The sequence below is a fragment of the Phoca vitulina genome, unplaced genomic scaffold, assembly GCF_004348235.1.
Source record: "Phoca vitulina isolate PV1807 unplaced genomic scaffold, GSC_HSeal_1.0 scaffold8, whole genome shotgun sequence".
Classification (NCBI taxonomy): Eukaryota; Metazoa; Chordata; class Mammalia; order Carnivora; family Phocidae; genus Phoca; species Phoca vitulina.
Genome location: NW_022589711.1, coordinates 32934516 through 32962481, shown reverse-complemented (window position 1 = coordinate 32962481; position 27966 = coordinate 32934516). Strand labels below are relative to the sequence as shown.

General features: G+C 40.4%; 1 protein-coding gene across 1 annotated transcript; it reads left to right on the top strand.

Annotated features, from left to right (window-relative positions):
* Positions 1-340: 340 nt before the first annotated feature.
* On the top strand, positions 341-9902 carry DPPA2 (developmental pluripotency associated 2). The gene is made up of 7 exons (XM_032406240.1): positions 341-373; positions 2680-2827; positions 4642-4805; positions 4898-4951; positions 5900-6161; positions 7562-7757; positions 9797-9902. The coding sequence occupies exons 1-7, from the start codon at positions 341-343 to the stop codon at positions 9900-9902; spliced, it is 963 nt and encodes a 320-aa protein (XP_032262131.1).
* The last annotated feature ends 18064 nt before the right edge of the window (positions 9903-27966 follow it).

Here is a 27966-nt window from a genome sequence, read left to right as displayed (position 1 = left end):
GAGATGAAGAGTCTCATGCTCTATCCACGGGGCCATCCAGGCCCTAAAAATCTTCATTTTAAAATGTATTAAAATGTATTAGGAGTGATATTAATTATCCAATAACTCACCTGTCATATAATGGACAAGATGGGGTGTAAAACCGACGACATTAATCACACCATCAGATAGTGTGGGAGGGGAAGAAGAGTAGGAAGGAAAACAGCTCTTCTGGGAAACAGGAAGTAGACATTTGCTTATAAAAGGAGAAATCAGGTTGGAAGCCCTCAGGTGAAAAAGAGTGAAGGGCAGATGTCCTAAGATTGCTACTAGCTTTTCCTTCCTCTGACTGTTCCTGGAAATGGCGCACTCGACTTACGAGAACAATGAGCAGGTAAGTTTAGTTCCGACAGAATGAATTTTCCCCACAGACTTACTTTTCAGAGACTTTCCGGAGCTTGCTTATGTTTCCTTCTTGCCCCCAATTTTAGTTTCTGGGTGTAAGAAATCTCCGGTCTTGGAGTCTCTCCTCTTTGCAAGTGGATTATTACTTTTATTGCACGATTGTGGCTTTGAGAAAATTTGGGTGAGAGTGAAAAAGACAAAGTAAAGATTGCCGTTCCTAAGCCGAAGTAAGAGATGGATTCTGTAGAAAGATGTAGCTGGGCAAGAGAAAAACGTAAAGAAGTGGAGAGCGACAATAAAAAGAAAGTGAGAAAAGGTAATGTGGATAAGGTCAGAAAGTGAAGTGACCAATTTGGTTTCTTTCCTCTGGGAGTGTGTCCTACTCCTAGACATTAAGTATATGGTGGTGGGCGAGTCATATCGCTGGTCTGAGCCCCCACGTATCTCTGGAGTGGAGTAGTATTCCCCCGGTTCCTTTGTATGAATGTGCGGGAGTGCTTTGAAAGTACACAGGGGCGCCTGGCTCGCTCCCGCGGTGGAGCCTGTGAGCCTCGATTTGCGGGTTCTAAGTTCGAGCCCCACGCTGGGTGTAGAGATTACTTAAAAATCAAATCTTAAAAAAGAAGTTATACATAGGCAGGATGAGAGTGTGAGCAATGGGAAGCCATTGAAGGGAGGGAAGTGGGAAGGGCGTGTCCCCATCAGATCCACTTGGCTGTTCTGAGAAGAAAGTACTGGCAATACTTGGAATGGAGTGGAGTGGAATGGAGTTTATTTGCCTTTGGATTTGGGAGGAAAAGTTTTTTTTCTTTTTTAAGATTTTATTTATTTGACAGAGAGAGACACAGCGAGAGAGGGAACACAAGCAGGGGGAGTGGGAGAGGGAGAAGCAGGCTCCCCGCGGCGCAGGGAGCCCAATGTGAGGCTCGATTTCAGGACCCTGGGATTATGACCTGAGCCGAGGGCAGACGTCTGCTTAACGACTGAGCCACCCAGGCGCCCCTGGGAGGAAACTTTGAAGCATAGTATACTCTATGGCATGGTTCATTTAATTTTTGAGACTCAGTTACCTAATTTTTAAAATAGGAAAACTGATAAATTACTATAAATGTGCTCTGAAGATTAAATGACAGAAATACAGAAAGCACCTAGCACAGTGCATGGGTACTATACAAAACCAGTAAATGTTAGTTCCTTACTACCTATCCATTCTATTTTTCTTTCATTAGATCATTAAAAGAGTTCTGACTGCCCACTCAGTGCTGGGCACTTTGAGTGTTGCTGTGATTGCAACAGAGTAAAATGTATATTCATTCCCCTCAGGTCATGGAGCTGAAATAAGGCCAGTATGGCTGGATCTCAGAATGCTCAGGGGTCTTGAGCTGAGTGACAGGCAGAGGTCAGACTCCAGAAATTTGTAGGTCACACAGGGGAGTTTTGTCTTTAAGCTGAATAGCAATGATAAGCCATTGAAGTGTTTTTGTTTTTGTTTTTTTTTAAAGCAGGAGAGCAGTCCTCAGAAAGAATGGTGTCAGAATGGAGTTTGGAATGCTAGGAAATTATTGCATCTACCAGTGAGAGTTGATGATAGCTGGAGTTGGGAATCATCAGGAATCATGATAGAAGGTGGGAAGGCAGGAACACGTTCTGTACAGATTTAGCAGATAAAATGCAAGTATTTGTTTTACCTGAGGGAGAGGAAGGCCTTGAGAGAGGTGGTTTCCCCAAACTCGAGACCTATCCTTTCATTTACATCCACCTGTAAATCTACTTTTGTCAATTTCCTCATTGTTTCTCTTACCATTTTTTATTTTTATTTTTTACAAGGTTTTATTTATTTATTTGAGAGAGAGAGAACACAAGCATGGGGAATGGCAGGCAGAGGGAGAAGGAGAAGCAGATTCTCCGATGAGCAGGGAGCCTGACGGAGGCTCAATCCCAGGACCCCAGAATCATGACCTGACTGAAGGCAGATGCATAACTGACTGAGCCACCCAGGCACCCCTCTTGCCATTTTTTTTTTTAAATGTTAAATTATTAAAATGATCTCTACACCCAACATGGTGCTCGAACTTACAACCCCGAGATCAAGAGTCACACACCTCGTAGCCAGGCAACCCTGTTTCTCTTATCTAATAAATGGTCTGCTAATCAACATCAAATTCAAGGAATCACTGTGAGTCTTCTCTCCAGCCACCTACTGGTTTCTGAGTTTCTTATTAATTGTGCTTTGAAAGTAAGCAGTTAGTTTTATGGTATCAGATGAGAATCCTTGATTGACATTTCCTTTTCCAGAATTTCCCAGAGGAGGCATTAGAGGAAGAAAGTGTGATTCTCACATTGGTTCCAGTTAATGAGGAACCTAATGAAGAACATCAAATGGAACCAAGTGTTTCTTCAACTTCAGAAGTCAGCCTGAAGATGCCTGGGTCAAGCGATAAAGGTATGAGGAAGGATTGCTCAGTTTGCTGCTCCCACAGCCCTGGGAAGCCCAGGAAAAAGATTTCTGTTTCTTATCCTTTGACTGTACAAATCTTAAATCTTAAATCTTACCTTGATTACCTGTGGTGAGAGAGTTCTCAAACTCCCACACTTCTCAATTGCTAGGCACCATGCCTTGCTTTTAAGACACAAAAAATAGGCATGTGGTGTGCCTTGGACAGGGCATGGTTCTTATAGTCAGCTAGATAGGAATTCAAATTCCCAACCCAGGAAACTCAATCTTGTCTTCGTTTTGGTTAATACATACTTTACATATCTCTTGTAAAGACAAGTGATTTTTTCCAGCTTTGAAATATAATCAGCATTTAACCTTGTGTAATCTTAAGGTGTACAATGTGATGATTGATAAAAACACATTTATATTGCGAAATGATTACCAAAATAAGGCTAAGTAGCATATCCATCACCTCACACAGTTCCCTACTCCCATTCCATCCCATGGTGAGAACATTTAAAGATTTGCTCTCAGCAACTTTATTTTTTATTTTTTTGAGAGAGAGAGAGAGAGCGTGTGTTCACATGCATGAGCAAGCACATGTGGAGGGTGGGGAGGGGCAGAGGGAGAGGGAGAGAGAAACTTTTTGTTTTTGTTTTTTAAGTTTTATTTATTTATCAGAGAGAGAGAAAGAACAAGTGCACAAGCAGGGGGAGCGGCAGGTAGAGAGAGAAGCAGGGACCTGGCTGAGCAAGGAGCCTGATGTGGGACTTGATCTCAGGACACTGGGATCACGACCTGAGCCGAAGGCAGGTGCTTAACTGGCTGAGCCACTAAGGCATCCTGAGAGAGAGAATCTTAAATAGGCTCCATGCTCAGCGCAGAGCCTGATATGGGGCTCAATCTCACGACCCTGAGATCATGACCTGAGCCCAAAATCAAAAGGGTCAGATGCTTAACCGATTGAGCCACCCAGGTGCCCCTGCTCCAGCAACTTTAAAACACACAGCATAATAGTGTTAATAATAGTCACTACGATGTACATTAGATCCCCAGAACTTATTCATCATATAGCTGAAAACTTGTACCCCTTCATCAACATCTCCTCAGATTAGTATTTTGCTTGGTAAGTAATTACTGATCAATATCTAACAGCTCTTACTGTCATGACCCTTTGAATCTGTTCTTAGTGCTTCACATAAAGGCATCAAATAAGTATTTTCAGAATGATTTTATTTTCTGGGCCATGAACGAGGACTTCAATGCAAAGTAAACAGTGATAGGTTGCACCCAAGCAGTGAGGTGAGATGGGGTGCTGCTAAGGAAAATGAGGTAGGCTGATGGAATGCAGGATCATTGGTGGTTGGGTGGTTTCTCTGAGTTCTCTAAAGACAACTAGTGTTTCTGGTCCAAAATCTAGACATTTTTGAATAACAATCCAACATAATGTTCTTTCCAGGTTCTGGGATTGGGCTCCTTGCTCAGTGGGGAGCGTGCTTCTCCCTCTGCCTGCCGCTCCCCCTGCTTGTGCTCTCTCTCTTTCTCTGACAAATAAATAAAATCTTAAAAAAAAAAAAAATTTCAAAATGTAGGTTTGATTTCCAGATCTGCCATTTTAATGGAGATGTGATCTTGGGTAAGTCCTTTAATTACAGAATCTATTACTTGTAATAGAGGAAAAATAGTTGATGTGTGTATGTGTGTGTGTGTGTGTATGTGTGTGTGTGTAAATTGGGTTGTAAGAAATTAGCAAGAACTTTGTTAAATTGTCATCTTAAAAATACTAAATTATTACTACTTTGATTTCCTTCTTTTCTCAGTTTGTCATCCTCAAATAAATGAACAATTCAAGTTTTGCCCAAAACATAGTCGTTGTAATACACCAATCCTTCCCTTGCCAACCAGTTTGCCTCCATTTAATAAAGTACGCTGGGACACTTTGCGGAGCTGGTGCCAACAATTGAATTTGAGTACCGATGGCCGGGTGAGTACACTGGTGGGAAATTCTGCAGCACAGAGCAAGTGTGGAAAGCTTTGCCAATTTGTAATTTTCATTTCCCATCTTAATGTCCTTAGAAAATAGAGGTTTATCTGAGGCTCCAGAAACATGCTTACCCTGAAATAAACCAGGTGAGTAAGGAGTGTGGTGACAGTGTAAAGGTGAGTTCTGATTGTGAATTGTTCTTTCTATCCCACCATCTCTATAGATGTTGTATCTCTAAGGCAAGATTTCTCAACCAGGGCAATTGACATTTTGGATAAAGAAGATGTTGTAGATATAATACAAAGGAATATTATTCAGCCATAAAAAAGAATGAAATCTTTGCCATTTACGACAATATAGATGGACCTAAAGGGTATTAAGTCAAATAAGTCAGACAGAAAGACAAATAGCATATGATTTCACTTATATGTGGAATCTAAAAAACCAAACAAACAAAACAGAAGCAGACTCATAGAAACAGGGAAAGATCTGGAGGTTGCCTGACAGAAGAGGTGTGGGGGGCTGGACAAAATAAGGGATAGGAATTTAAAGTTACTAACTTCCAGTTATAAAGTACATAAGACATGGGGATGCAATGTACAGCATAGGGTATATAGTCAGTCATATTATAACAACTTTGTATGGTGACAGATGGTACCTAGACTTACACAGTGATCACTTGGTAATGTATGTAAATGTTGACGCACTATGTTTTACACCTGAAACTAATATAATATTGTATGCGAACTACACTTCAATTGGAAAAAAAAAAAAAAAGACTCTTGCCTTTTTGGGCCAAATAATTTGTTTTGGTTGGGGGTGGGGCTGTCTGGTGCATTTTAGGCCTAAACATCCCTGGCCTCTACCCACTACATCTCAGTGGCAATGCCTTCTGCTTCCCCCACTCCCCTGCCCCCAGTTTTAACAATCAAAAATTTCTCCAAGTTGCTCTAAGGGAACTAATAATCCTAAATATTTCCTACACTTACCACACATGGGTCAATGTATAAAAAATGATAAAATTGCCACAAAACACAAAAGTCTTTAGGGGCAGTAGCACTTCGCTGAAAACTCACCATGAATCCCATTTGCAGAATATTCCTGAAACATCACCAGAAGCTAAATTGCAGTCATGTTCGAGGAAAGGCAAGATGTTGGCCAAGAAAGCAAGGCTTTGGAAAAGTTGTAAGAAGAGTGAGAGAGAGGAAGGGGTTAATACCGTCGAGGTGGTAACTTCAGCGCAGGAAGGCATGTTGGCGGCATGGTCAAGAATTGCTGCAAGAGCCAGTCAATCCAAGTCTGTGAATTCACGTTCCATTCCTGCTTCTGTTGAGACCTTTCTGCTGCAAGCCTCTGGTAAGATCAGCCTTAAAAGGGGCACCTGGCTGGCTCAGTCCATAGAGGATACAAACTTTTGATCTCATGGATCATGAGTTCAAGCCCCCCCATTGGGTGTGGAGCCTACTTTTAAAAAAATAGACTGACTACTAGTCCAGAGAAAGAAGGTTAAATTTTGTTAGTCCCATACTGAAAGGCAGTAAAAGGGAAAAAGCGAAAATATAGATTGGATATTAGATTTACTTAGGAATTATCTTTTCATTGACAGGTAGTCAAGTTTTGTGTGGACCAATGTCTGAGCTAGGTGATTGAGTGGTGACCCTTTCTCATCATAAGCAGAAGTTCAAGGTGGGAAGAAAGCATAATCTGATAATGTGGTCAGCCACAGTGTGAGGCCTTCCCCTCTCTCTCCCTTCGAAGGCCATCGTAACACAGTGAACAAGCACGCGAGTGTTAAAGCTGAACAGCTTTGGTTCAGATCCTTATTTCCTAATCCAATTAGATTGTTCCTTAGGCTTTTAATTTTTTTTTAAAGATTTTGTTTATTTGAGAGAGCAAGCGAGAGTGTGCTGCACGCACACGAGCTCAAGAGCCGGGGGGGGGGGGGGGGCAGAGGGAGAGAGAAGCGGACTCCCTGCTGCGCAGATGCAGGGCTCCATCCCAGGACCCTGAGATCATGACCTGAGCCGAAGTCAGAGGCTTAACCAACTGAGCCACCCAGACGCCCTGTTCCTTAGATTTCTAAACAAAGATCCTTTAGCCTGTTTTGTGTAGCTGAGGCAGTGTAATGTAATGGCTGGGTAAATGGGCTGTCAATCAGAATATCTGGATCCATGTCTTGGTTCTGGGAAAATTATGATATTTAACATGATAAACTACAGTTGCTGTACCTGCAAATAAAAGTAAAGAGAAGGTAAATACTAATAATGCTCTTAAGAATAAATGTATTCAGGGGCGCCTGGGTGGCTCAGTCGGTGAAGCGTCTGCCTTCGGCTCGGGTCATGATCTCAGGGTTCTGGGATCGAGTCCCGCATTGGGCTCCCTGTTCAGCGGGACTGTTCAGCCTGCTTCTCCCTCCACCTCTGCCGCTCCCCCTGCTTGTGCTCTCTCTCTCTCTCTTTCTCTCTCTCAAATAAATAAAATCTTAAAAAAAAGAACAAATATATTCATACATGTAAACCACATAGCAAAATCTTGGACACAGAGCAGCCATTCCAAAAAGTTAATTGTTAGTCCTTGTGCTATATAATCTGTGAAGTCAGATTATAGTATCTTCAGTGTACATTTTTCTTACTTTTCATTCCGTTGATTCATCAATAGAACATAAGAGCAAAACCGAGAGTGACTTGCCGAGAGGTTGGATTAGGGCGCCATTACTTGATTTCTGCTGTTTGTATTTGCTTCTCTGCCCCCCTCAGGTGTCCGGTGGTGTGTGGTCCACGGCAGACCTCTCTGGGCAGACACACCAGGCTGGGTGCGCCTGCAGTTCCATGCCGGTCAGGCCTGGGTGCCTGATACTCCCAAGAGGATGATCTCTCTCTTCCTGTTACCTGCCTGCACGTTCCCACCCCCAGGCCTGGACGACAATATGTTATGCCCTGAATGTGCTAAGAGGTAACCCTTAAGTATTTTTCCAAGTATGGCGTATAGCAAAGGAGATGTCTGGATAGGTTTCTGAATAATTTAGTAGGAGAAGGCGGAGGGCAATAAGCTGTTTGCTTAATTTGCCGTATAGTTCAGGCAAAAATAGGAAACAAAAAACAGTAGTGGATTAGAACTCAGATAGATGTGGCTTTGTCTTAGAAACCCTAACAAAGTGTTCAAGTTAGAACCTTAACTGCCTCCATTTTAGAGACATGTTTTAAGGAAAAAAAAAAAAGACTTGGAGTTCACATGTCAGATTCTTTACTAGGGATACACAAATTAGTAAGACAAAGTCCATGTAGCTCTCTGGAATGAAAAGGAGTAAGAGATGCTGTGAAAATGTAGGGGTAGTTCTTATGTTGGAGTAGCTTAGGGAAACTTCCCAAGGGATTACATGTACTGAAGAAGAGTTTACCATTTGGAAAGTAATAATTAAGTTGGTCTAAATAGTGGAAACAGCCCATACAAATACATGGAAGTGAAAGAATATGACGTATCTAGAAATTGCAAACAGGTCAGTATGTTGGAAGCTTATACTGACTAATAAGTGGGAAAGGGAGGAGCAGACCACTGCAAGTTTGTTTTTTTTTCCCCAAATTTTATATCTATATAAAAGGTCTCATATTATCCTCTTAATTCCTTAGTCACTTTTGGGACATGGACTCCTTTGAGAATATGATAACTATATACTCACCATCTAGGGGAATACACAATGAGCATACACATAAGCCCTGCTTTAGATTTTATGTAGACCATAGCACTCCTAATGTTTGAGTACAAAATTCAGCTTTTGACAGTGGAATTGGGTGGAGGTGATATGAAATGAGAGTGGAGGAAAACTAAGGCTTTTTTAAGGAAGTGGATTGAAATCTTGGAACAGAAACTCAATTTGAAGGTAAGAGATTACTATAATAATTCTGGAAAGATAATCTATGAGCTTGGCAAAGAATTTAAAGAGGAATGGAACAAATAAGAGATGTAGGAGTACAAGGAATAGTTGTTATCTTATTAGATGGAAAGGCAGCAGTCCGGTTCAGGGGCTAGGAATGTGATACATGGGACATGCTGGCCAGGGGTCTAGAGTTCTGGGAGAAGTGTAGGTTAGAGAGAAGCACATTTGGGAGTCTTTACCATATAAATTGTGCATAGGCGTATGTAGAGGAAAGAACCCAAAAGAGAATCAGCATATCAATGGCAGGTGAGTAATGGGGACTGAAAAAGTACAGGTAGAGGATGAAAGATTAGTGGAAAAAGAAAGCAGTGGGCAGAGAGTTTCAGAAGGAGATGGTTGGCTGTGAGGTGGCCATGTAAGACTATGGCTAATGCCGTGCTGTTGGGAATGTCAGTTTAGGACACCATTGGTAGTGGCCTTTTTGAGGATACGTTGAGGGGGGCAGTAGAAACAAAATAGGGTAGGGGTGCCTGGGTGGCTCAGTCGTTAAGTGTCTGCCTTCGGCTCAGGTCATGATCCCAGGGTCCTGGGATCGAGCCCCGTATCGGGCTCCCTGCTCCGCGGGAAGCCTGCTTCTCCCTCTCCCACTCCCCCTGCTTGTGTTTCCTCTCTCGCTGTGTCTCTCTCTGTCAAAAAAATAAATAAAATCTTTAAAAAAAAAAGAAAAGGGAAAGTGTAAATATAAAGGAAGTGGAACTGGGGTGCCTGGCTGGCTCAGTCAGTAGAGCGTGCTACTCTTGATCTCGGGGGTCATGAGTTTGAGCCCCAAGTTGGGTGTAGAGATTACTTACAAATAAACAAATGTTAAAAATAAAAAAAAAATAAGTAAAGAAAGTGTATAGTATTGTAGTATATAAAATATGAGCCTGATATTAAGTGGACAGTCCTGTTCCTTCCTTCACCACAGAAAATCTTTTTACCCACCATTCTTAGGGATGGGGCAAACTACTAAGGAACTCCAGAAGTGGATTCCTTATTTATTGTGGTGGGTATGGAATGGTCTATCTTACTCTAAGAATTTTTCAAAATTCTTCTCTAATCCTAAATTTCTTTATAGAAATAAGAAGATGATGAAAAGATTAATTGCACTGGGGAAGGAAAAGCGACCTCGTTTGAAGAGACCAACATTCCCTTTGGATGGGCCATATGTTAATAAGGAATAGATGGTGGAGAGCCCACAGCCACCGTTGCCTTGCATCCCGGTGATTGCTTGCTGCGCTCTGTCCTAGCCAGCCTCATGTTGCTTGATACCTTGAGTACAGATGTGAATGGCTGGATTTTGTACTGGACGTTTGCCAAGAAGTTACTACCACTCCTGCTTCAAGTATTTGGTTCTATAGATTATAATTTAGTTCTGCTTTAATTAATAGATTTTTATAAGTTTTAGGTTTTCAGAAAAATTGAGCAGAAAGTACTACTGAGTTCTGAAATACTGCTCCAGCCCCTTCCCCTACTGTCAACAGCCTGCACCAGAGTGGTACAGTTGTCACACCTACACTGACTTATCGTTACCGCCCAGAGCCCATAGTTTACAACAGGGTTCACTTTGTGTGTTGTATGGTCTGGGGGCCTTGACAAGTATATAGTGGCCACCCACATCCACCATCATAGTGTCACCAAAATAGCTTCCCTGCTCTAAAATTTTCATGTTCCATCTATTCAACACTCTCTTCCCTCCAACTCCTGACCACTCTGCGGCTTTGCCTTTTCGAGAATGTCATACATTTGGAATCATACGGTAGCCTTTTCCAATTGAGTAATTTCACAACAACATGCATTTAAGATTCCGCCTTTTCAAGGCTTAATATCCCACTTCTTAGCGCTAAATAGCCCATTGCCTGCATGTTCCTCAGTTTGTTTATTCATTCACATCCAACTTTTAGCAGTTACGAATAAAGCTGCTATAAACATTTGTGTGCAGGTTGTTTGGGCATACGTTTTCAGCTTAGTTAGGTAAATACCAAGGAGCATGATTGCTGCATCATGGGGTTAAAGTATGTTTAGTTTTATAAGAAACTGTCAAACTGGCTCCCAAAGTGGCTGGTACCGTTTTGCATTCCCACCAGCAGCGACTGAGGGTTCTTGTTTCTCCACATCCTTATCAGCATTTGGTGGTGTCAGTGCTTTGGATCTTGGCCATCCTAATGGGTGTGTAGAAGTATCTCATTATTTTAATTTGCAATTCCCCGATGACCTGAAATATGCAGTATCATTTCATATGATTATTTGTTATCTGTATATCTTTGGTGAGGTATCTATTCAGGTTTTTTGCCCATTTTTTCATCTGGTTCACTTATTGTTGGGTTCTTTCATATTTTGAGTGATAGTCTTTTACTGGGTAAGTCTTGAAGGTATTTTTCCTAGTCTGTTTTGTCTTATTCTCTTGTTTAATTTTTATATTTAGATCACTGATGTTGATATAAATGGCTTAAGATCTGTGTTTTCATTGCCCTTTTTTATGTGTTATAAGTTGGTTTTTTTTTTTTTGACGATTTTACTTATTTATTTGAGAGAGAGAGAGAGTATGAGGGCGGGAGGGTCAGAGGGAGAAGCAGACTCCTTGCCGAGCAGGGAGCCCGATGCGGGACTCGATCCGGGGACTCCAGGATCATGACCTGAGCCGAAGGCAGTCGCTTAAACAACTGAGCCACCCAGGCGCCCCCCATGTTATAAGTTTTTAATGATCAATCAGCTCTTAAGGCTATATTGCTACTATTGCAATCCTTTTAGAAATTGAAGTATAATCGACAAAATACTGTATTAGTTTCATGTGTACAACATAGTGATGTGACATTTACATACATTACAAAATGCTCACTAGGATAAGTGTAGTTACCATTTGTCACCATACAGAGTTATTTTAATATTACTGATTATATTCCCTATGCTGTACTTGTTATTCCCATGACTTATTTTTTTTTTTTTTATAACTGAAAGTTTGTATTTCTTAATCCCCCCAAATCTTTTTATTTTGCCCATCTTCCCACCCCCTCCCCTCTGGCAACCACCAGTTTTTTTTTTTTTTTTTGAGTCTGTTTATTTTGTTTTCTTTTTTCTTTTTTTTTTGGATTCTATATTATATATAAGTGAAATTATATGGTATTTGTCCTTCCCTGATTTATTTCACTTAGCATAATACCTTCTAGGTCCATACATCTTGCAAATGGCAAGGTATTTTTTATGCCTGAGTAGTATTCCGTTGTATATATATACACACAAATTTATCCATTCACCTGTCAATGGACACTTGGGCTGCTTCCATATCTTGGCTGTTGTACAATGAACATAAGGGTGCATATATCTTTTTGAATTACTGTTTCCATTTTCTTTGGGTAAGTACCCAGAAGTGGAATTGCCGGATCATGTGGTAGTTCTATTTTTAGTTTTTTGTGGAACCTTCCTATGATTTTCCATACCAGCTGCAACAATTTACATTCCTGGCAACAGTACACACCTATTAGAATAGCCAGAATTCAAAGCACTATATAATCCAATATACCCTCAACAAAATACAAGCTGAATTCAATGGCATATTAAAAGGATTATATACTACTAACAAGTGGGATTTATCCCTGCAATATAAGGGTGGTTCGACTTAAGAAAATCAATGTAATATGCCTATTAATAAAATGAAGAAGAAAAATACCTCGATGAAAAGGGCATTTATGAAAAGTCAAAACCCCTTTATGATGAAAATATTAAGTAAGCAAGGAATAGAAGGGAACTTCCTCAACATAATAGGGGCCATATAGGAAAAGTCCACAACTAATATACTCCATGGTAAAAGGCTAAAAGTTTTTCTCCTAAAGTTAGGAACAGAACAAGAATGCCTGTTTTCACCACTTCGATTCAATATAGTACTGGAATTTCTAGCCAGAGAAATTAGACAAGAGAAAAAAAGTCATCTAAATAAGTAACTTTAGAATAAAGTCATCTACATTGGAAAGGCAGAAGTAAAACTACACACAGATGACATATTACATATAGAAAAGTCATCCCTCAAAAAATTGTTAAAGCTAATTAACAAATACAGCAAATTTTCAGAATATAAAAATCATCACAAAATACAGTTGTATTTTTTTTAAGATTTTATTTGTATTATATAGAGAGAGAGCAGGAGCAGAGGGAGAGGAAGAGAATTCCAAGCAGACTCTGCACAGAGCACAGAGCCCCAGGTGGGGCTAAATCCCAGGACCCTGAGATCATGACCTGAGCTGAAATCGAGCCCGATGCCTAAACCGACTGAGCCACCCAGGTGCCCCAATATCAGTTGTATTCTTATATACTAGCAGTGATGATCTGAAAAGGATATTAAAGTGATTCCATTTACAATAGCATCAAAAATAGTATAAGGGATAAACTTGAGGTACAGGACGTGTACCCTGAAGACTACAAAACATTGCTGGAACTACTTTTCCCTCTTAGTTCATTAGTGTGGTAAAATACACTGACCTATTTCAAATATAAGAACACACTTGTACTTTTTATATTGCTAGCTTATAATGATGCATTTTATTATTACATTTTATATTCGAAAAATTTTGTTCCAAAGAAAAGTTGAAAGAATAGAAAGAATTCTGGGGCGCCTGGGTGGCTCAGGTCATGATCCCAGGGTCCTGGGATTGAGCCCCACATAAGGTTCCCTGCTCAGCGAGGAGCCTGCATTGCCCCCTCCCTCTGCTACTCCCCTGCTTGTGCTCTTTCTCCCTCTCTCTCTCTCTGTCAAATAAATAAATAAAATCTTAAAAAAAAAAAAAAGAAAAGGAAGAATTCACTATTTGTTAATATTTTTGCCACATTTGATGAAACTTCTTCCATTTGTTTTTGACTGATTACCCTGCCAGATAAAGTAAGCACACACATTCTTTGCCTCTCAATACTTCAGCATGTACCTTCTAAAAATAACATTCTTTTACACAATCACAGTATCATTATCAAACCTAAGAAACAGTCATTGCATAACATATAATATCTAGTTCATACTCAAATATGCTTAATTGTCTCAAAAATACTTTTTGTACTTTTCTTTCAAAACTCCAGGATTCAATAGTGTTTCAGACATTCTATTTGATTGTAATACCTTTTTTATTTCCTTTTAATCAAGAAAGATCTCTCTTTTTAATGATACTAACTTTTTGAAGAGAAAGGGTCAGTTTTCTTGTACAATATAGCACATTCTGGATTGTTTCCTCATGGTGTTCTTTAACTAATTCTCTGCATTTCCTATAAACTCAAAATTAAAGCCAGAGGTTTAATTAGATTCAGATAAAAAACTTTTGGCAGGAATACTTTATGCATAAGATTGAGGACTTCATACTGCATTGCATGAGAAGGTACATAATTCAGATTATCTCATCATTATATTAAAAATGTTATCACCTTATTAAAGTGATGACCTCTAGATTTCTCTAAGGTCTACCAGCAGTTTTCACTTTGGAATGTGTAACTGTTTTGTAGGGTGATACCTTGACACAATGTGACTATCTTGCCCCTTCTTGGCAACTTCACCCAGTGAATTTTAGCATCCAGTTGTCATCGCTGGCCCTTTCCCTGCCTCTGTGCTGACCTGGGTTCTTGAGTTAAGCTAAGAAAGAATTTAGAGCCAACCCCCTGAGTAATTAAGAATTTAATAGCAGTTAAAGGGAAAGTACACTCTCAAGATGGAAGAGCGGGCTGGCCCAGAGGTGGCAACTGCACCAGGGTTGAGGGTGCCTTTTCTTTTTATGTTTGCATAGATTATGGGTCATAAGTAGAGTAGTCTCTGACTGAGGTTGCTTCTAATCATCTAAGGGACTCCTCTTACCGGTGGGGAGGGGGAGTTTTTTGGCCCAATATAGTCCATATTGGAACTGGCTTCCCCCTCAGGGGGTGTTGAAACCACAATGTAAATGTATTATAATAAAGCTGTAGGTTACTGTAGGGCAGCAGTTATAGGGAAGGGCACATGCATGCTCCCCGGTGCTTTTTCTAGCTGTTTGTGTAGTAGGGGATGGTTGGCAGTTTCTTGATTTTTATCTTTTTAATGGTGGGAAGGCCCCCTTCCCTGCTCATATCTAGCTAACTGCCTATTCTATCACAATGGTCATTCATATCTGAATCAATGATTACCTTGATGGTTGTAAATCTTTTCAGCCTTTATTCATTTCTTTTTAGCTGGCATTCTGTTGTAAAGAAAACTCCCCCTCTCTTCTTTTTGAGTACCATTTAAATTATTTTTTAATTTTAAAAATTGTTTTTAAATTTAACTTCTAGTTATGTGGTATGACCAGTTAATATATATATATTTTTAAACTTTCTTTCTGTATTTATTTTTAGTAATCTCTACCCCACAATGTGGGGCTGGACCTCAGGACTCCAAGATCAAGAGTCCCATGTTCTTCTGAATGAGCCAGCTAGGTGCCCCACAATTAATATTATGATGCATTAAGATACTCTTGGATTCAATTAGTTTATATTTTGCTTTATGCGAGTGATTTTTCACATACTGACTTAACTGGTTTTATAGATTATACTGGCTTCGTTAACAGTTTGGAAATGTTATCTCTTTTCTTTTTTCTTTTTTTTTTTTTCTTTTATATTTTTATTTTTTAAAGATTTTTATTTATTTGAGAGAGAGAGAATGAGAGAGAGCGAGCACATGAGAGGGGGAAGGGTCAGAGGGAGAAGCAGACTCCCCGCTGAGCAGGGAGCCCGATGCGGGACTCGATCCAGGGACTCCAGGATCATGACCTGAGCCGAAGGCAGTCGCTTAACCAACTGAGCCACCCAGGCGCCCTGTTATCTCTTTTCTATTTTATGGAACAAGTTGTGTAATAAAGGAATTATTTAGTACTTGAAAGTTTGTGGTATTCACATGCAAAAACATCTAGGTAAGGATTTTTATTGAGAGGACAGAGTATGTGATTATCATTTCAATTTCTTTAATCATTATTGGTTTATTCAAGTTTTCTATATTTTTATGCTACTTGTTTCATCTTATATTTTTTCTAGAACTTTGTTTCTTCTAAGTTTTCAAGGTTATCACCATATATTTTGTTGTTGTTGTTCACTGTGTCAGTAGTTAACTTCTCTTGCAGATTCTATACTTATTTGATTTCTCTCATTTTCTTATTCAGTCTTGTTAGAGATTTATTCTTCTTATTAATCTTTCCAAAGAACAATGTCTAGGTAGGATTCTTCAGGAGGCAGACTGAGACAGAGTGCAGGACAGAATGTTGGGGAGCACTTTTAGGATCGACACCCATGGAAGGGAAAGGGAGAAAGCAGGACTGGGGAGAGAAATCAGACTGTGATACAAACTAGAATCAAAGCCTTGGCCAACTTCTGGGGGAAGTTCTGGAGCGAAAACATCAGGGTTGGCTTACTGTGGATCAACTGTTTGTGCACTACACCCTAGCCAAGTTAGTCACTGGTTGTGGGCTGCTCAGGGAAAGCCATGACCTTCTGCTAGTGAGAGGCTCTCCCAGGGGCTGACAGCTGGAAGCTGTCTCCACAACACTCCTTCACCGAAGGGGAACCTGGACAACTCATGTCCAAGTTCACTACAGTTGATACCTGATTTTGAACAATCTCTGCCTTCTTGTTTTTTGTGGGGTTTTTCTTCTACCTTGCTGGTTTGTTTTCCACTTCTTAATTTCTGTTATTATTTTAATATTTTTTTCCTTCCTCCATGGTTCTTTGAATTTATTCATTTGTTTTCCTAACTTGAGTTGTAATTTTCCTTGAGTTAAATTATTGGCTCATTTATATTCAGTCTTTTTGTTCTGATCAATATTTTTAAAGCTAGAAGTTTCCTCACAAGAACTGCTTCTCTAATTCTGGGAAGTTCTCAATCATTATTTCTTCAAAACATTCCCTCCCTGTATTTATTCTTATCTCCTCCTCCAGGGCTCTTATTAAATATTTTTAACTTTCTTCCTTCATAGCTCTTAATTTCTCTTTCATAACTTTGTCTTAGGTTTCTGTCTGGAAGACCAGGACTGGTAAGCATTTGTCAGATAGAAAGAGTCCTGAGCAAGGAGTTCCTGGATTCTTCTCTTTCTTCTGATACATAGCCATGTAAATGCCCAGAATAAATCTGTGCTACCATAAAAGTTACTCGCTCCTCCTCAGCAAGCCAGTGGGATTCCTACCACCTCCAGGATCACCCAAAGGCAGAGAAAAGGTAGCATTTGCCATAGTTACTTCCCACTTAGCTGGGTCTCCAGACTGCTTTGCTCTTCTTTTTAATTAACATTTATATCCAATCAGCCAAGAGAACAAATGGCTTCTAGCATTTATACTCTTTCCAAATGCTTCTATTTCAGAGCTATGTTTTGAAACTTAGCTGTCTGCAATTTCTCATACTTGTAGCTCTGGGCAGGGGAGGGGAGGAGGGCAGAGAAGGGAGATGTTATGGTCCCAAGTAAGCACTTAATCTCACCCTTTACACTTCTATTGCTTGCGTTTAGAACCCTACAAGCTTGAGAATATGAGTGTTTGTGACCTACCATATATTTTGTAGAATTAAACTTTAGAAGCTCCTCTGAACTCAGGCTATTGATGGTTAATGGCACAGTTGTCCAATAGTCAGTCTATTTTAGAGAGAGCCCAAACAGAAAGATCAAATGTCACAGCCTTCCCAGCAGAGAGCATAGTTGGGCTCTCAGGACAAAATAGACTTAGGGCAAAATGCTAGGAGGTCTATCTTCCAAAAATGTCACAAATGAATTGTCTTCTACTGTAAACATTTCTTGCCTAAAGACCAGAAAAGAATTAAAAAAAACAAAAAACAAAAAACAAAAACACGATATTGTCAGTCTTTGAAATAACTAGGAAGGAGTCTAACTTAATAACCCAGAGAACACCAACTCTGGCTGTATATTATTTATTGTTTACTATTTCAGTCTATCATTCTTTCTTCATTAAAAAAGTTCTATTTTTTTCTTTTTTTCCTTATTGTTGTGAACCAAAAACTTTCTTGACTTCAAAATCAATGCATGTAGCTAGAAGCTACTCTTTTTTTTTTTTTTTTTAAGATTTTATTTATTTGACAGAGAGAGACACAGCGAGAGAGGGAACACAAGCAGGGTGAGTGGGAGAGGGAGAAGCAGGCTCCTGGTGGAGCAGGGAGCTGGATGCGGGGCTCGATCCCAGGACTCTGGGATCATGACCTGAGCTGAAGGCAGATGATTAACGACTGAGCCACCCAGGTGCCCCTAGAAGCTACTCTTGATTTGTATTTACAATTCCAGGTTTGCCTCTAGGTACTACAGAAAGAGGGATGTACTTTCAGACCTTAAAACCTAAGATGAAGGAATAGAAGAGGAGATCATTTTAATGAATCTTTGTGATTTACAACACGGGATCATAGTAATTAGGATTCCATAGTGAAGATGGTTGCCTGAGTGAGACAACCCCATCCAAAGAGATCTTTTTTAAGGACTGAAAAGCCACTAATATTAAGTTGCTGCAATCAGACTTTTATTTGTTCACTCATTGTACCTTAATGATCTGTCAATGTACAAACTGATTAGAAACACTCATGCTGATATTGTGGTTGGGGGCACAGACAAATGAAAGACAATATTGCAGATGGGACAGATAAGGAAGAGGTGCCTGACTCAAGTAAGGAGGGCACAGAGTGAATGGGTCTGCTCAAGCTTAATCCTGGAGACCAGGGTAAAGAGAATAAGAATGGCTTATACCTATTAGTGACCTCTGTGCCAGGGGTTGAGTTAGGAGCTGGGTGGACCCTCGTGAAAAAAATAGGCATGGCCCCTGCCCCTAGATAGCTCAATATAGTAGAGAAGACATATTATACAATGTACAAATGGAGATCCAACTTTTTTTTTTTTTAAAGATTTTATTTATTTGACAGAGCCAGACAGCACAGAGGGAATGGCAGAGGGAGACAGATAAGCAGGCTCTGCACTGAGCAGGGAGCTTGACGCAGGGCTTGATTCCAGGCCCCTGGGATCATGACCTGAGCCAAAGGCAGACGCTCAACCATCTGAGCCACACCGGTGCCCCTGGAGATCCAACTTTTATGAAGAAAGAGAACAGGGGCCAAGAAGAGTCAGTACTAAAGGGGATCTTCTATCATTATGTAGTTAGGGAAAGACTTCTTAACAAGTCACATTTGGACTCAAAGAAGGAAAAGGAGCCATTCAGAAAACTGAGGCCTAGGATGACTAATAATTTGCCTAAAAAACAGAACCAATACTTTTAAAAGCCAAAATTCAAATTAAGTTGGCCTAGTGCCAAAGCCATAATTGCTATTTAATGATTCAATGTTTCCTCAGAAAGTAAACTTCTCAAGGCTCTTCAGAGGCTGTATTTTTATTACCCTATCTTAAATCTGGCACATAGTAGGTACTTAATGAATTATTATAAATGCATTTGAAATACTGAGATTTTCATAGGTAGAAGCATAGAACATTATTACATTATTGTAGTTCAAAATTCATAAATTGCAGAAAAGGTATATCGTCTCTCCCTGTCCTTCCTTCTTAAGTTTTTTTGTGTCTCCCTCCAAAATATGAAATGTGCATTCAGGGAAGCTTATCATTTATAATCTTTAATTCTTACAAAAATGCTACAATAAATAATTTTGTGTATATGTTATTTTGTACCATTGTGAGTCTTTTTTTTTTTTTTAAAGATTTTATTTATTTGACAGAGAGACACAGCGAGAGAGGGAACACAAGCGGGGGGGGGGGGGGTGGGAAAGGGAGAAGCAGGCTTCCCGCTGAGCAGGGAGCCTGATGTGGGGCTCAATCCCAGGGCCCTGGGATCATGACCTGAGCCGAAGGCAGATGCTTAACAAGTGAGCCACCCAGGCACCCCGTGAGTCTATTTTTATGATAAATTTCTAGAAGTGGAATTGCTAAGTAAAAGTATGGATATTAGTAATTGAAAATTTATTGCCAAATTGTCCTCCATGGAGATCAGCCCAGTGTATACTTCTCATTCCACAATATATAAGAAGGCTTGTTTTTTTACTCCTTCACCAATTGAGTGTAAAATCAGATTTTAAGCATTGTCAGTCTGATAACTGAAAATGGCATATCTGTAGAGGATTGTTTTGTCTAAAGCTAAATTTTTTATTAGTTTCAGATTTATGGAAAAATTGTGAAAATAAAAGGAGTGTTTCTGTATACCCCAGACCAATTTCCCTTACTATTAACATTTTACATTAGTATGGTACATTTATTATAATTAATGAACCAATATTGATACATTATTAACTAAATTCCATACTTCATTCAGATATCCTTAGTTTTTACTAAAGTCCTTTTTCTCTTACTAGATCCTATCCACAATTGCATTTAGTTGTCAATTCTCAGACTTTTCTTGGCCATGATAGTTTCTCAGACTTTCCTTATTTTTGATGACCTTGACAGTTTTGAAGAGTACTAGTCAAGTATTTTGTAGAATGTCTCTCTATTCAGATTGGTCTGATATTTTCTTCATGAATAGATTGGGGTTACGAGTTTTGGGGAAGAAGACCACAGAGGTAAATTGCCATTCTCATCATATCATATCAAGAGTACATACTATCCAGGGATGCCTGGATGGCTCAGTTGGTTAAGCATCAGACTCTTGATTTCTGCTCAGGTCATGGTCTCAGGGTCATGAGATTGAGCCTTGAGTCAGACTCCATGGTCAGCCCGGAGTCTCCTGGAGATTCTCTCTTTCTCTCCCCCTCCCCTACCCCTGTGTGCATATGCTCTCACTCTCTCTCTAAAAAAAAAAAACAATCTTTAAAAAAAATTAAAAAGGGTACATACTATCCCAGCACCTGGCTGGCTCAGTCAGTGGAGCATGTGACTCTTGATCTCGGGCTTGTGAGTTTGAACCCCACATTAGGTGGATAGGTTACTTAAAAATAAAATCTTAAAAAAAAAAGAAAAGAGTATATACTATCGGGCGCCTGGGTGGCTCAGTTGGTTAAGCGACTGCCTTCGGCTCAGGTCATGATCCTGGAGTCCCGGGATCGAGTCCCACATCGGGCTCCCTGCTCAGCAGGGAGTCTGCTTCTCCCTCTGACCCTCCTCCCTCTCATGTTCTCTGTCTCTCATTCTCTCTCTCGCAAAAAAAAAAAAAAAAAAAAAAATCTTAAAAAAAAAAAAAAAGAAAAGAGTATATACTATCAACATGATATCCCTGTTGATGTTGACCTTGATTGCCTGGCTGAACTAGTGTTTGTAAGTTTTCTCCACCATAAGATTACTTTTCCCCTGCCTCCTTTCCAAGCTTTACTCTTTGGAAGGAAGTCACTATATGTGGCCATCTTTTCAAACAGGTTTTTTTTTTTTAAATATATTAGAGAGAGAGAGAGCACGACTGGGGGTAGGAGCTGAGGGAGAGGGAGGAGCAGACTCCCCGCTGAGCAGGGAGCCCAACTCGGGACTTGATCCTGGGATTCTGGGATCATGACCTGAGCCAAAGGCAGATGCTTAACTGAGTGAGCCATCCAGGCAACATGCCATTTTGTTTTTATGTAGTTGAATTTATCAATCTTTTTCTTAGTGATTTCTGGATTTTGAATCATACTTAAAAACCTTTCCTCATTCCTAGATCTTATATATACACAAACAGAAATATACAAATATTTGTGATCTATTCTGATTATGTTTACAGGTTCATTTTATGTATTTCCTTATTTATTTTTGAGGTTAATTTTAAATATTTAAGTCTTTGATCCACTTGGAATGTTTTCTGATGTAAGGTGGGAGCTATGAACTCAACTTTTTAAATGTAATTCCTTTATTTTTTTTTTTTTTTGATGTATTTCACCACTGGGTGGGGGGAGGTCAGTTTTATATACAATTTTGCACTCCCCCTTTTTGCAGTTGATATTTATACTTGCTACTGTTTATTATGTTGGACTCAACTATTTTTTTAAATTCTAAGATGGCTTCCCAATTGTACCAATACAGTTTTAAATTATCTACCTTTTGCACTCTAAATTGAAATGCTACCTCTATCTTTTTTCTTCTTCTTCTTTTTTTTTTAAGATTTCCTTTTTGTAAGTAATCTCCATGCCCAATGTGGGGCTCAAACTCTCAACCCTGAGATCAAGAGTCACACGCTCCACCAACTGAGCCAGCCAGGTGTCCCAAAATGCTAACTTTATCATATCCTAAATGTACCTATGTATTTTGGTCTATATTTGGGCTTTCAATTCTGTTCTATGGATTTGTATGGATGTCCTTAGGTTAGCTTTTATTATTACTATTTTTTAAAAGATTTTATTTATTTATTGAGAGAGAGAAAGAGAGAGAATGCACGGGCAGGGGGAGGGGCAGAGGGAGAGGGAGAGGGAGAGGGAGAGAGAACCTCCAGCAGACTCACTGCTGAGTGCAGAGCCTGATGCAGGGCCATGCCCAAGAGTCAAAACCAAGAGTCAGATGCTCAACCGACTGAGCCACCCCAGCACCCCCCCTGCATTTATTACTATTATTATTGAAGTTGTAGTTACTGTAGGTTAACATTCTCTAAATGTAGATTTATAATTAATTTTAATATTATAGGAAAGGAAAAAATTTCTATCTTTCTGAGTTCTTGGCTGAGGCCCCTATAATAAAAGACAAATACGAGAGAGAAAAAAGCAAGTTTACTACATGTATACCTCATGTATACGTGGGAGATACCCAGGGAAAAATGAGCAATTTGAAGAAGCAGCTTAGTATTCATGCTTAAATGTCATCTTAATAGGGAAAGGTGAGGGGAGATGTTGGCTTCTTAGGGGAGAGTAAGTGATTTTTAGGAAAGATAAATGGGCCCTTAAAGAGTAGATGGGCAGTATGATAGTTTGTGACAAAGTTTATCTGGGTGTGGCGTTGACATCTAGTTTCCTCTCCGGTGATGGGTCAGTCCTCCCTGGTTGATGAAGCTCCCTGGGGAGGAGGTTTATGACACCTGAGTTTCTTTTGTCTTTAGGCAAATAAGGGGAGTTAATAGAAAGCTTCTTCCTCAATTTGTTGTTCTTCAACAACAGTGAAGAAACTAAATATAGGGGCGCCTGGGTGGCTCAGTCAGTTAAGCATCTGCCTTTGGCTCAGGTCATGATCCCAGGGTCCTGGGATCGAGCCCCGCATTGGGCTCCCTGCTCAGCGGGGAGCCTGCTTCTCCCTCTCCCTCTGCTTTTCCCCCTGCTTGTGATCTCTCTCTCTGTCAAATAAATAAATAAAATCTTAAAAAAAAAAAAAAAAGAAAAAGCTTGGGCGCCTGGGTGGCTCAGTCGTTAAGCGGCTGCCTTCGGCTCAGGTCATGATCCCAGGGTCCTGGGATCGAGCCCCGCATCGGGCTCCCTGCTCAGCAAGAAGCCTGCTTCTCCCTCTCCCACTCCCCCTGCTTGTGCTCCTGCTCTCGCTATCTCTCTCTCTGTCAAATAAATAAATAAAATCTTTAAAAAAAAAAAAGGAAAAAGAAAAAGCTAAAAATAATCAACATGCCAAAGCAGCGTATTTGGGGATAGCATATACTGCTATCTTTTTTAAAAAAATTTTTTGCCCATCTATCATTTTATTTTTACATATGAACATTAAAATTATTTGGCTCCCAGAAGAAAAAAATCTCTTAGTACTTGTATTGGAACGACATCAAATTTATGGATAATTCAAAAGAGATTTGACATTTTTAGGTCTTAGAGTTTTCCTTCCAAGAATATGTTATACCTTTCCATTTTGTAAAATTTTCATTTATGACTTCAGGACTATTCTATAATTTGGTCATACAAATTGTTCACATTTTTATTTTATCTATTTTTATTTATTTATTTATTTATTTATTAAAGATTTTGTTTATTTATTTGACAGAGAGAGACATCGAGAGCAGGAACACAAGCAGGGGGAGTGGGAGAGGGAGAAGCAGGCTTCCCGCTGAGCAGGGAGCCCAATGCGGGACTTGATCCCAGGACCCTGGGATCATGACCTGAGCCGAGGGCAGACACTTAACCATCTGAGCCACCAGGCGCCCCCGATTTTTCTTTTTCTCAACAATAATTTTGTCACTTTTTAGGCATACTACTATAGCCACAATCTGCACTTGCCCTTAGAATTGAATGGATGTAGTCTTTTTATTTTTTTTAAGATTTTATTTATTTGTCAGAGAGAGAGAGCACAAGCAGGGGGAGCGGCAGGCAGAGGGAGAAGCAGGCTCCCCGCTGAGCAAGGAGCCCCATGTGGGACTTGATCCGGGACCCTGGGATCCATGACCCGAGCCGAAGGCAGATGCTTAACCGAGCCACCTGGGCATTCTTGGATGTAGTCTTCAATATAAACATGGTTTGTCTTTAGAGAATGCTAATAAAATGGTTTTAGGTGTTCATTGATAGAAATTCATGGGTGTGGTGAAGGAGAATTTGTATTATTATTTTTACTGAGCTCATCTTATTCAATTAAAAAAAGTTGTGTGGAAAACAAAGCAAGCCCTCTTCTCCCTTCAATAGGGGTCTGCCCTAATCCAATACCTAAGTACCCAAAGCCAGAGAGCTCCTCTCAAAAGCCAAATCTGGTTTGAGATTATCTGTGCCCACCCACCCCTTGTTCCTCTTTCAGTGTTTTTCCATTGCTCTTAGCCAAGGGGGACCCCCTCCTCTGCAGGATTTTCTTCTCCTGTGTCTCCTGTATCTTCCACATCTCACACCCTCTCTTGCTCTCTAGCCTTCAGCTAAACTGATTTTCTTTTCACTCTTTCACACTTAGAAGCCTTTTCCTCACCTCCAATGGCTGAATACTCTTACTAAACTTTTGCACCTGGGTGGCTCAGGCAGTTAAGCATCTGCCTTCAGCCCAGGTCACGATCCCAGGATCCTGGGATCCAGCCCCATAGCAGGCTCCCTGCTCAGTCTCTCCATCTGCCTCTCCCCTGCTCGTGCTCTCTCTCTCTCTCAAATAAATAAATAAAATCTTTTAAAAAAATAAACTTTGGCCTGGTTAAAAGCTACTTAGAATTCAAGTCTTCAATCAAACTTTACTTTCTCAGAGAAAGGGCCACAGTCCACCACTTTTCTTAGTTAATCCATCCTTCACGTTGTCGTACCTCCTCCAAGAGGGTCAATAGGGCTAAGACAGATTGTTCTTAGTTAAGCAAAAGCATTAATCAATATTTATCAGTTAAAGGGGTGCCTGGGTGGCTCAGTTGTTAAGCGTCTGCCTTCAGCTCAGGTCATGATCCCAGGGTCCTGGGATCGAGCCCCGCGTCAGGCTCCCTGCTCAGTGGGAAGCCTGCTTCTCCCTCTCCCACTCCCCCTGCTTGTGTTCCCTCTCTTGCTGTGTCTCACTCTGTCAAATAAATAAATAAAATATTAAAAAAAAATTAATCAGTTAAGTGGCTTCTTAGTTTAGGCCCAAAGTGAGTCACCAACATGGTTGGGACTTTAGCCATGCTCAATGTTAGTGAGATATTCTTCCAGGAAAAGGTTGTACACTTAACTCTTAACTCAGTACTCTACTAGGATCTAGAATACCAAGGTTACCAAGTGCACTAGTTTCTTTTTTGCTTCTGTAATGAATTAGTACAAATTTAGCAGCTTAAAACAAATTATCTTACAGATCGAGAGTTTAAAAGTCCTAAAATCAAGGTGTCGGAAGGAACTGCATTCCTTCTTGAGGCTCTAAGGGACTGTCTGCTCCCTTGTCTTGTCAAGCTTCTAGACACTGTCTTGCATTCCGTGGCTTGTGGCCCTTCCTCTCATCACTTCAACCTCTGCCACCATTATCAGACCTTTTCTGACCCTCCCCCTTTACTCCTATAAGGGCCCCATGAATATACTGGGCCCACTACGACAATGCAGGATAATTTTTTCATGTTAAAGTCCTCAACTGAATCACATTTGCAAAGTCCCTTTTGCCATGTAAGGTGACATATTCACAGATTCCAGGGAATAGGACACGGGGCATCTTTGGGAGGCTATTATTCTATGTATTAGCCAAGATAAAATCTTTTTTTTTTTTTGAGAGATTGAGAGAGGGAAAGAGGAAGCACAAGTGGTGGGAGGGGCAGAAGGAGAGAGAGAACCTTAAGCAAGCTCCACGCCCATCATGGATTGCAGGACCCTGAGATCATGACCTGAGCTGAAACCAAGAGTTGGATGCTTAACTGATTAAGCCACCCAGATGCCCCAAAATCCTTGTTTTCAAGGAACTCAGTCTTAAATATAAACATATGATACGTAAATATAAAATATGGGGGCACCTGGGCGGGTCAGTCAGTTAAGCATCTGCCTGTGGCTTGGGTGGGATCGAGCCACTTGTCAGGCTGCCTGCTAAGTGGAGAGCCTGCTTTCCCTCTGCACCTCACCCCACTCATGCTCTCTTGCTCTCTCTATCTCAACTAAATAAATAAAACCTTCTAAAAAATGTAAAATATGTATATATAAATATATATGTAAATATAAAATAGGATAGCCGCAGGTGCTAGGAGTATCCACAGAGGGTATCTACCTGTACTTCAGATACCAGAGTAAGGAAGGAAATCTTGCAGAGGGAAGGTCCTGGAACCAAGTAGCGTTTTGAATGGAAAGAGAAATGGAGAGTGTTTTGATACAGGGAACAGTGCACACAAAGCATGAAAGTGAGAAAAATGTGACTCATTTTACCAACTCTAAAGACTGGACCTGATATATAATGGTAGTGGAGGAGCTAAGAAAATCATCAGTTTGTCCTGTGGGCCAATTTTTAAATCATTTCTGGGACCTAAACCTCTTTTGATGTTGTGATGGAATTCATACACCTCTTGCCAGAAAAATGTGAATACACACTTTTGCATAAAATTGCAGCTCCTAAAGAACTTCTAAGCAGCCCTGGTTATGATGCTCAGCTACAGGTGCTGAAGGGTTGGGTGATCACAAGGGAGTGAACTGATTTGACTTGCATTCTAGAGAAAACTAGAAGAGGATAAAAGAAAATCAATGAGGAGGAATCGACGGCGACTATTGAGGAATTAGTCAGGAATCCAAGTGAGGAATAATTTAGGGCCCAGGCTGAAGAAGTGGTAGAGGGGATAAAATGTGACAAACTCCACGGGGGGGGGGGGGGGTTGGGCCAGATGGGTGATGGGTATTCAGGAGGGCACTTGTGATGAGCACTGCGTGTTGTATGTAAGTGATGAATCACTAAATTTGACACCTGAAACTAATATTACACTATATGTTAACTAACTGGAATTTATTTTTTATTTTTTTTAACTAACTAGAATTTAAATAAAAACTTGAAATTACACGGGGCGCCTGGGTGGCTCAGTCGTTAAGCGTCTGCCTTTGGTTCAGGACGTGATCCCAGGGTCCTGGGATCGAGCCCTGCATCAGGCTCCCTGCTCAGCGGGAAGCCTGCTTCTCCCTCTCCCACTCCCCCTGCTTGTGTTCCCTCTCTCGCTGTGTCTCTCTCTGTCAAATAAATAAATCTTAAAAAAAAAACAAACTTGAAATTACAAAAAAAAGTATGACAAACTCAAGAGTACTTTGGAAGATAGAAAGAATCATTGGACTTTTGGACTATTGGTAGTCTGAGGGCTGAGATGGCCTCATTCTAGATTTCCTGCCTTCAGTCGTTGGTGTTACCATTTATGAGATAGGAAATAGAGGCAGAAAATCAGATTTAGTGAAAGGCACTGAGCTCAATTTCAGATCTATTTGTGGTAATTTGGTCTGGAACTCAGGAGAGAAGCTTCTGTTGGAGAACCTTCTGGGAAACACTGGCAAGTATTGGTAGCTAACACCTGTGGATGAGGTTGCTTAGAAAATGCAGCGAGAAGATTTGGTCTTAAGGAAAAAGTCCTAAAGATTCCTGCAATGTAGCACAGGGGAACAATGGAGACTGAAAACAGTCAGTTAGGGATCAGACAAGAACTTGACATTGTGATCAATTTGAGAATGGGTTTTAGTTTATTTGGGCTGCCATAACAAAGTACCATAGACTGGCTGGCTCATAAACAAACAGAAAATTACTCCTCACAGTTCTGGAGGCTGGAAGTCCGGATCAGGATGTCAGCATCGTCAGGTTCTGCTGTGAACTCTCTTGCAGGTAACAGACAACTGACTCTCCCTTGTATTTTTCACATGGTGGAAAGAGAGTGATCTAGTTCTCTGGCCTTTAATAAAGGGCACTAATCCCATTTATGAAGACTCCCCCTCATGACCTAATTACCTCCTAAAGGCCCCACTTCCAAATATCTCACACTGGGGCTTAGATTTCAACATATGAATTTTAGGGGAACGCAAATATTCAGTCTGAGAGTTGA

Excerpts from the sequence above, each read along its gene's own strand:
- DPPA2 (XM_032406240.1), top strand. The coding sequence starts at position 341 with ATGGCGCACTCGACTTACGAGAACAATGAGCAG. Across the intron at positions 4,806-4,897 it reads ATTTGAGTACCGATGGCCGG|AAAATAGAGGTTTATCTGAG; the intron begins GTGAGTACACTG and ends TAATGTCCTTAG. Across the intron at positions 4,952-5,899 it reads CTTACCCTGAAATAAACCAG|AATATTCCTGAAACATCACC; the intron begins GTGAGTAAGGAG and ends TCCCATTTGCAG.